The sequence below is a fragment of the Tripterygium wilfordii genome, chromosome 17, assembly GCF_013401445.1.
Source record: "Tripterygium wilfordii isolate XIE 37 chromosome 17, ASM1340144v1, whole genome shotgun sequence".
NCBI lineage: Eukaryota > Viridiplantae > Streptophyta > Magnoliopsida > Celastrales > Celastraceae > Tripterygium > Tripterygium wilfordii.
The window spans coordinates 12692986-12703037 of record NC_052248.1 but is presented as its reverse complement, the minus strand read 5'-3'; the positions used below and the strand labels follow the sequence as shown (position 1 = coordinate 12703037).

At 36.8% G+C, this 10052-nt stretch overlaps 1 protein-coding gene across 1 annotated transcript; it reads left to right on the top strand.

Annotated features, from left to right (window-relative positions):
- Nucleotides 1-3583: 3583 nt before the first annotated feature.
- On the top strand, nt 3584-9306 carry LOC119982493 (protein phosphatase 2C 32-like). Its single transcript, XM_038825908.1, has 4 exons — nt 3584-6697; nt 7671-7784; nt 8453-8717; nt 8874-9306. The coding sequence occupies exons 1-4, from the start codon at nt 4466-4468 to the stop codon at nt 8987-8989; spliced, it is 2727 nt and encodes a 908-aa protein (XP_038681836.1). The 5' UTR covers nt 3584-4465; the 3' UTR covers nt 8990-9306.
- Nucleotides 9307-10052: the final 746 nt, after the last annotated feature.

Here is a 10052-nt window from a genome sequence, read left to right as displayed (position 1 = left end):
TACAGAGCTACTCGGAGACTACAAGCTTTATTAAAAGTGTGGTCACAGAGGCCAAGGCCGTGGGGTTCCGCAGTCTATGCTAGCATGCTACATGTTTTTCATTCTTTTTCTTTTTCTACTCTTCTCAATTAGAACAATTCCAATGATATAATTTTATTAGGGTCAATAAAATATATTGAAAAATATGTTTTGTTGATGTGATTTGATCAAAAAAATATATTGATACAATGGTGTGATTTGATCAAAAAAATATATTGATACAATGGTGTAAATTTACTATCTTAATTTTTATGTAATAGAGATGGAACTCACTATTGATTTTTATGTAAAAATATGTATATATGTTGAAGTGGGTCCCATTTTGGACAATATGAGTCAACATGGAGGCAATCCAAACATCATTCTCCGGTTCTCCCATGCTTGACCCATTATATTTGAGATGACAAAAGACCATTATCGTTGTGTTGTAAGGTGAGTTTATGGGCCAACAAATTTTTAATTTCTAAGATCCACGGGTCATTAAATCCTATCCGTTGCAAGTGCTCATACAAATCTACATTAGGCGGACAAGATGGACTCAAGAATCGAACCGTTTTCTGGCCGCAATCTGTGGGTGATTGAATTGAACAATAAAACCTAAATAAAAATGATGAAAAAGTAGGATCAATGCCTGTGTACTTTTCAGTGAGGCAAAGCTAATAATTGGTCTTGAATGGACCAAAATGAGGATTTTTAAGTTTTGACACAAAAGCAATTTGCAGGTGGGTCCGAAATTCCACCCAGATTGTTTGAGGGGTGGGATTATAGAATTCGGATTTGTATAACCACACACTCACTCACCGTTTTCTCTCACTAAGAAATCTAAACAGAAAATAAAAAGCATTTATTTTCTCTCAATCCTCACCGCACAAAACCCTTTGTTTCTCTACCAAAAACACTTATGAAATACTTGTATTTATATTTTAAAGTTTAATCATACCCAGGGATTCTTCCTCTTTCCGATTACAAATATGATAATAAATCGTGTTTCTAGTTAGAGACTAACTTGAAAAACGAGATTCATCAAAACTGGGACTCTTCATAACATTAAAACTCGTCCAAAACTAAACCTGTCCGGACAGCTATTCCATTGTCTGCATTCTGTCCGCTGTTCTGCGCTTGCTGTCCTACAGCACACCCAACCGTCCGGCCGGTTCACCACCCGCCAGAATTTCTTCCCTCTTTTTACATTAATTTTTGATCAAAATTTCAACATGCTGCAATCCCTAATCCCTATTGGTTCATCAAACAATTATTACATCTATTTAATGGTCCCCATCAATCTAATTGGTCAATATTATCTGCTGGGCTTTTGCTGCTTGTTCAAAACCCATCAACTAGGTGAATAATGTAACTAACTAATGGTTGTTCAACATTCACCAAAACCTTCCATTTATATGCGTACGGATCTAACGATTCAAGTTTAAACTCATATCAAATGGATAAATTTTATATGATATTGTTCTTGGTTTTTTTTTTAAAAAAAGCTCCATTAATGCTTTCTATTCATTCAATCCTTCAATTTTATTTTACTTATTTAAGCAAATGTGTCATCCAAGAAAGGTGACATGATTCCTATGATTGTGATTCAAAGTGCAAATCCCACATTTTGTTGCTGAAATAAATGTTTTTAATACTTGTGTTGTGGCTACCTTTTTTTTGTGCTTCATGAGTCTACCTATTATAATTATACCATGATTATTGATTACAATTTGATTTAGAAGCCTTTTTTTTTTCATGTGTGGACTTCTTTTCTAGATAGATAAATTAAACATATTAAATATAAAAAAAACCCTTAAGAAATAAATAACCACAATTAATCATATGATGTTATAGGGCACTAAATTGTCAAAACATATGACCTTTTGACAAGTAATTATCAACTAACACACCATAAGTGGATTAGGACAAAAGGGAGTTGATTTTCCTTAAACAATACACATGCAATGTTTCAATGCCCACTTTGAATTAATAATCTAATGGTCATAAATCTTGTACTATTTTATTATTCATTAGCAAAAGTGTCTTGATTAAGTGAGTGGTTTGGGAAGATATGAGGGAATCAAGTTGGACTTTTTATGATTCTTCTTTTCATCTAATGCAAAAAAAATAATTAATTGGCATCCATGACTTGTGGGTGTTGTTTGGTTTGGAGGATTTGGTGGATGAACTCATAGTTGCAACTTCTCCAATACGTAGATAAATTAATTAATTAAAACAAATTGGTATACAAAATCCCAATTACTTTTATTCTTATATTCCCAACTATGAACAATCCCAAATACTTGTCCCAAACATAGATTTGATTTGATTTTGAATGCCCACTTCAACTACTTTGAATAGGATGTCTAGACTAAAAAATCACGCCGGTCTGATATAAATTAACCGAGTGATTTATAAACAAAACTCAACTCCTCTCTTATTGAAGACGAAATTTTCTGAGCCTAAGAACTAACTAATGTGACGGCTCATGAAGATTAAATTTGTGCGGACCTCGTGGATGATACCTTGATATCTTAATATGTGTTTAGACTAAAAATTTCTACATGATGTGTCATGCTATTTATTATAATCATATGTAGCCAAGCGAGTTTAATTATTGAAATGGTTTATTAATTAATTAACCGATGAAAAGTGGGCAAAAGGGGACCTCATCGTTTAGTGGATTTGGTTTAGTCAACAATAACAACTAGTGGCAAGTGCTCCGTACGTGTGCGGCCACGACATCTCCTGATTTCATTGGCACGAATTAATTATTGCTTTTTCAGCACCACATACAATATTATTTATTGAAACGGACCAAATACAAATTAATATTTTTTTAAGTAACAAAAAATGGACCATACAAATTTGTCCTTTAACCACACTCGACATGAGATTAAATTTGGACAATCAAGTCTGTATACAAAGAAGTTTTTTGCTTGACGACATGATAAATTGGGTCAAAGTTTGATCGATTTTTGAGTTTATCATTTCAATTCACCATATAATTATAAATTTCAAATGTTAGGATGCTCTTGGGTTTGACCCGAGGAATACCCTGAATGTATTTCTACTTTCTAGGCTGAGGAATCTTCTTGTTTATCAATTCAATGGAAGTGTTATTTTTCTATATAAAAAAAATGCTGACAAGAATAACTAGAGAACAATGAGATGAATTAAAATGATTTTTCCAACATGGGTCCTCTCACTCTTATCTTATGAATTCTGACAATTACATTAATTAATGCATTTTAATTGAGTTTTCTATTATAAGGAAGTTTGAGAAACCACTTGCAAGTTGAAAGCCCTTTTGAAAACAGTGAAAGGAGGTCAAAGCTTTAGAAATTAAGGAACTGGTGTCCCCACTTCACCCTCTCCAATCCAAGATTGATTGATGAGTGAGCAGTGCCAATTTACTTTGACTCCAACAGCATCTCTAACTAATCATTTGTATGAAAAATAGATTAAAAAGAAAAGAACAGACAAACCAACGTGTTTGAGGTGGCTGGATTAGCAATCAATTACGTCATGAGTGAGATGTTCGATTTTAATAACAAACACTGTATTAAAAAAAAAAACCTAAACCCAATACATTTTCAAAATGTCCATTTTGTTTTCTAGATTTTTTTAACCCTCCCAAACCATTTGGAAACCCCAAGAAAAAAGACCCTCCTTGATGAACTCAACTTTGATTCTTTTAGTCATCACAATTCACACCAAATCCTCAATTTGCTTTTCTCCTCCTTATCATAACCCACAAAAGCAATAACAAATCCCCACTTTTTATTTTTACACTTGTTCTCTCCCGTTTTTCTTTACCTTTTTCACTCTCCAGTCTGTGAACTTTCAAAGTCAGGGTTTTTCTCTTCAATTTCTTTGCTTTCTGAATTTATTGTGCAAGAGGAGCTGTAAGTGTCGAATGATTCAATGATATGGGTATTGGGTTTTTTATTTGGACACTTTGTCAGTTTCCACGAAAAAATCTAAATGGGTTTTGTGTCTTTGTATCTGATATGTTCCATTTATTGTCCCTTGAAGTTCCCTTAGATCTGTTTGCAGCTGTTCTCGATCCACCGCTGTATTCAAGGCATACCAGCCTCACGCAAGGTCAGATCATCACATTTTCGACTTCATATCTGTGAATATGTTTTCTTCAGTTTTAATTGATGGGAGGGTTCGTTTATTTTTACGAGTATATTTGCCACTAGAATATTGATTAACTAAAGTTGCGGTTTGAGTTACCTAAGCTGGTCTTGGGTTTCAATACTCGGAGCTTGAGAATTTGATGATGCGTGTTTACCAGAGAAATCATAGGGTGCTCGAGGGGTTTGATGGGTTTTTGCTATTTCGTATGAGTTATTTTATTCTGCATTTACTTATGGTGCAAAGTAATAGAGACCACCTTCCATATCAGAGGTTTTGTTTCTGAGGCTTACAGAGATAAATGGGTAACGGCACCTCCCGTGTCGTGGGTTGCTTTGTGCCGTTTAATGGGAAAAGTGGAGTGGATTTGGAGTTTCTAGAGCCACTTGATGAAGGGTTAGGCCATTCATTTTGTTATGTTAGGCCATCCATATTTGACTCTCCTGCCATCACCCCATCAAATTCTGAGAGGTTTACTGTTGATTCAAGCACTCTTGATTCTGAAACCCTTAGTGGGTCGTTTAGACATGATGTGATAGATGATCCCTCACTTCTACATAGACCTATCAAGAGCTTACCAGAAACCACATTTAGAACCATCTCAGGGGCTTCAGTTAGTGCCAATGTTTCTACTGCGAGGACTGGTAACCAGAATGCATTATTCGCCTTCGATGTGCAGGAACCGGCTGCTTCATTCGAGAGCACATCCTCATTTGCTGCAATCCCATTGCAGCCAGTTCCTCGTTGTTCGGGACCTTTGAATGGTTTCCTTTCTGGACCTCTTGAGAGAGGTTTTGCTTCTGGTCCTCTGGAAAGGGGAAGTGGTTTTATGTCTGGGCCAATTGAGAAGGGAGTAATGTCAGGTCCGGTTGACGCTACTGACAAATCCAACTTCTCTGCTCCACTTGCATGTGGGCGCAGAAGACCTCGCTTTCATCGTCTCATGAGAAGTGTTAGTGGGCCAATGAAAAGTACTCTCTCAAGGACATTCTCAAAACATTCAATCAGGTCTGGTTGGATGCAACGGTTTTTCTTGCATCCAGTGACTCAACTCGCCTGGCATCCTAGGGAAACAAAGTTCCGACCAGAAGCCCGGAGGAACTGCCTTGAAGGGGGACCATCAGAAGGGGATTATGGGAACAGCAGCAACTTGCAATGGGCTCATGGGAAGGCTGGTGAAGACAGGGTTCATGTCGTGCTTTCTGAAGAACAAGGATGGTTGTTTATTGGAATATATGATGGTTTTAGTGGGCCAGATGCACCGGATTTTCTGATGAGCAATCTTTACAGAGCAATAGACAAGGAACTGGAGGGACTACTTTGGGACTATGAGGATAAACCTAAGAATGATTCCCTTAAACCTGAACTTCTTAAGAGTGCAAATGCCAAGCCTGGTTCAGAATGCTGCAAGGAAGACCATCCATATTCAGGTCAAGTAACTTCTAGTAGTTTAGAAGAATCACAGAATTCTGGGATTGTCCTGGTCCAGTCATCTAGCTGTGAGATACTTGAGGAAAGAGTTGAAGATAGGAGTGGTACTGTACTCGAATCTTCTAATTGTGAAGAACCCAGAATGTTGAGTGCTGCATCTGTTTCTGTTCCATCTGCGAACTTGTCTGGTCAAGGCAGAAGAAGCATGAGGCTTTATGAGTTGCTTCAGTTGGAGTCTTGTGATGGACAAGGTTCTGAGTTATTATCAGCAGTTGAGAAGCGAAAAGAGAGTTCGGGGGGTTGTCAGCCAAGTTCAGATACATTGAGTTCTGGGGAAATGGTACATGTAGAACAGCTAAGATCTTGTTCGCAAAATCTCAAAGGAGATAGCTGCAGTAATCAGGGGGAAGATCCCACTATTTCAGGGGAAGGTGGAGTTGTGCCTGAATCTATCAATCGAAGTGTCACATGTAATCTTTCTGTTTCAGAGAAAAGACATAATACGAGATCTTCATTTGGTACAAAGATTAGAAGAATATATCAAAAGCAGAAGTCGTTGCGCAAGAAACTTTTTCCTTGGAATTATGATTGGCACAGAGAAGAGGCGTACATTGAAGAGAGAATGGACGTACCATCTGGACCTATTAGGAGATGTAAATCAGGTGTAATTGATCATGATGCAGTTCTTAGAGCAATTGCACGAGCACTTGAAAGAACCGAGGAGGCTTACATGGAAATGGTGGAAAAGGCTCTTGATAGAAATCCAGAACTTGCTTTGATGGGGTCATGTGTTCTAGTGATGTTAATGAAGGATCAAGATGTTTATGTCATGAACCTTGGAGATAGCCGTGCCATTTTGGCTGAAGAAAGATCGAATGATCGCTATCCCAACCCCAATTTTGTAAAGGATGATGTGCGGCATAGGAACAGATCCAGAGAGTTATTAGTACGCATGGAACTGGATAGAATATCAGAGGAATCCCCAATGCATAATCAGAATAATCAGTTGAATTTGATCAATAAAAATCGAGAAGTCAACATCTGCAGATTGAAGATGAGAGCTGTTCAACTTTCCTCTGATCACAGCACAAGCATTGAAGAGGTGTGTTTTCCATATTACTGAAAGCTTCGATTAATTTAATATTGTTTCCTTGTGTGACCGGTTCTCTATATCCTTTGATTAAAGTATATGACTTTTTTTTTTAAAATTTTATTCTGATCACTACTGTATCCTTGGAAACAACAAACCAGCATGTATGGTTCAGTCATCATGTGAAAGCAACAACCTTTTTTGTAACAATTTGGTGTGCTCTCTTTTTTCAGTATTGAATCTAATGTAATTAATGTATGGCCTAATGTTCAAATCGAGTATTAGAATTTTGATGCAGCAGCGATGTATTTGATTTAAGTACTTTCTTGACCATTTAAAGTTTCTTTACTATGTGTGTACAGAATCTGATTAGAACCAATTTTCGTTTTCATCCTCTTATTTAGTGCTTATTACAAACTGAATAGCATTCATGTGAGGGGTTTTAGAAATTATGCTTGCAGACCAATGCACTCTCATACAATTAGCAATCTGATTGACAACCAAGTTAATTTCCTATTGCGGTTATTGCATTAAAACTAATCTTTGAACCAAGCTTAGCTTTGATCTTGTTATTTATTGATCACTAATAATAAATAATTTACATTCGTGTTGTGTAACCCAAGAAACGCTCTCTCATAGAAGTTAGCAATTTGCTTGAAAAGAGATTTAATTTACTTTTTTTTTGTAAAGAGTTGATTTCCAATACTTATTACCAAATTAAACACGAGGTGGAATTTTGTTTCCAAATGACCCAAATATATGCTTCAGTTCAGCTTCTTCATGACTAAGATGTATAGATCGGTTTATAGTAATTTGTTAAATAAGAGAATCGTCATTTAAGGTTGTTAAGATATTAGGTTAACCTATCACATTTTCTAACAGAAGAACCATGAAAGAATATTTGGATGCAATTAAATATATCCACTTTGTGTGTAGTAGTAACTGAACGGAGAGATAATCTTGCATCATTTATTGTATCATGCAGGAAGTTCTCAGAATAATGGCAGAACATCCTGATGACAGCCAAGCTGTTTTGAATGATCGGGTGAAGGGGCAATTAAAAGTCACTAGAGCTTTTGGTGCAGGGTTTCTAAAGAAGGTCAGTTGATCCTCTTACTTTGAACCACTTGAATGACATCAGAGACTACAGAATTGAGCTTCTTTGTAAACAATTATTGCTAAATATATAACAGGTCCATTCTACTTTGAATTACTCGTCGAGTGAACGAACGAATTTTGACTGCTTATTTCTTTTATTGGGCTTGCCTCCAACCTTTCACTGTTGGCCTTATTTTGTGGAGTCCGGTTTCTTGTTGGATTGAGAGAGGCTTTCTTGCTATAGAGGGAGAGAGCTTGCTAGGTTTTCATTGGTTTAACGCTGTTTGATTTTTAAAAGCATAACGAAGAAGAATCCATTTAGTGGATTCCTATTTATTTCTTGTATGGATTCATGTATCCACCCTTAAATTGTGTGGGATGAAGCTTTTGTTGATATTGGTAATGTTGTATGTTTCACCCTTGTTCTCTAAATTTAGTTTATCCTGAAAACAATCTGGCGTCTGATCTTGTTGATCAAAATAATATGCAAGATGGTTGTGTGTAACTAAGCACGTCTAGTTCGCCAACTGAATGTTTTTTTTTTGTCAGCCCAAGGGAGCATATATGCTGTGAACTTTTATCTGAATTTTGGTTGCTTCATTTATGTTATTATCAGTATTCTTGGATAGATTTGTTCAGCCCATTGTTGATTCCTCTTTCTGGGTGCAGCCAACTTGTAATGAAGCTCTACTAGAAATGTTTCGTATTGATTATGTCGGAAGTTCTCCCTATCTAAGCTGCATTCCTTCTGTTCGCCATCACCGACTTTCCTCCAGCGACCAGTTTTTGGTACTCTCCTCTGATGGGCTTTACCAATACTTCAGCAATGAAGAGGTTGTTGCTCATGTAACATGGTTCATGGAAAACGTCCCTGAAGGTGATCCTGCTCAGTACCTCATTGCAGAGCTTCTCTTCCGCGCAGCAAAAAAGAATGGTCGGTTGATTAAATCTTTCAGTTTCTAACAACTTGTTTGAGTTTGATCCTGGTTCACCTCTCTTTCAGACCTACCTTTATGTTGTTTCTTTTTTCTTTTCGTTTTCTTTTCTCTCTCTTCGGTTTATTACGACTTCTTAAAATTGTTGGTTGCAGGAATGGATTTTCATGAATTGCTTGATATTCCTAATGGAGATCGACGCAAATATCATGACGATGTCTCTGTTATGGTGGTTTCTCTGGAGGGAAGGATTTGGAGATCATCTGGGTAATTATTTTCTCATTGGTTGCTCATTGATTGTTTCTTCAACTATGTAACAATTCTTTCAAGCAAAGATAGAGCTTCTATGGCATCCTTCGGAAGTAGAATCACTGTCTTGACATTTTCTGTGAAAGCTTCCTTTTTTTTTTGCAATTTTCCTTCGTCTCATTCTGGTATAAGATTAGTTTACACCAGGCAGTTGTGATCTCTGCCCATTCCGCTAAAAGGCTTACCACCTTTTTCAGAACGCGGGTTGATTGAGTGGTAAATTGGCAGGATAAACTATCCTTAAAGACGGGATTGAGCTTGACTTCGATGTTTACTTGATTTCTTTGGCTCCATGGGCTAAAAGCCATATAATTGTCTAGTGCATGGGGAATTAGGGGGATTGGTGTGCTTAGGGTTTATAATGTAGGACCGAGTCTAATATGTCCTTAATATGAACTAGTTTAATGATTAATTTGAATGTCTACGCTAACTAAAGAATCATAATTGTAACTGAAGGCGTAGAAAACCTTGTAATCATCAACTGCCTTACTTGGAGTCCTTACTAGGTCAACGATCAACAATGCTGTAGTATTGCAAGTTGCAAAATTAGGTGAGTTATGTATAGAGATTAATTGAGGAATTGAATGTGATTGCAATTTGCAGTTTGGTATCCTAAGTTGAACGCACGGGATTATTTTGTGAACTCGTGAACTTCGCGTACCTCACATGATGCACATAAAATTCATACCTGATGACACGTAGGTTGAGCTGCTCCAACCAATGAGCGAGTGATGCGTGTTATGAGGACTAATTGTTCTATTGATTTTATCTGTATTTGAGTGCAGTGTAGTGTTTATTTGGAAAGATGGGTTAAGTTTGTTTAATTAATGTAGACAAAGTTTAAGGTAGAACAACTTTATTGTTAATAATCCGTACACATGTTGGTTTTTATTAGTAAAAATGCCACTGAAATATTTCATATGGGAACTGCCACTGAAATATTTCCAAGAAAAGTCATCACATGAGCGTGTTGGGGCCATTGTTGGTCTGAGGATTAGTGTTCATCAGCATCATCATTGGTGCAG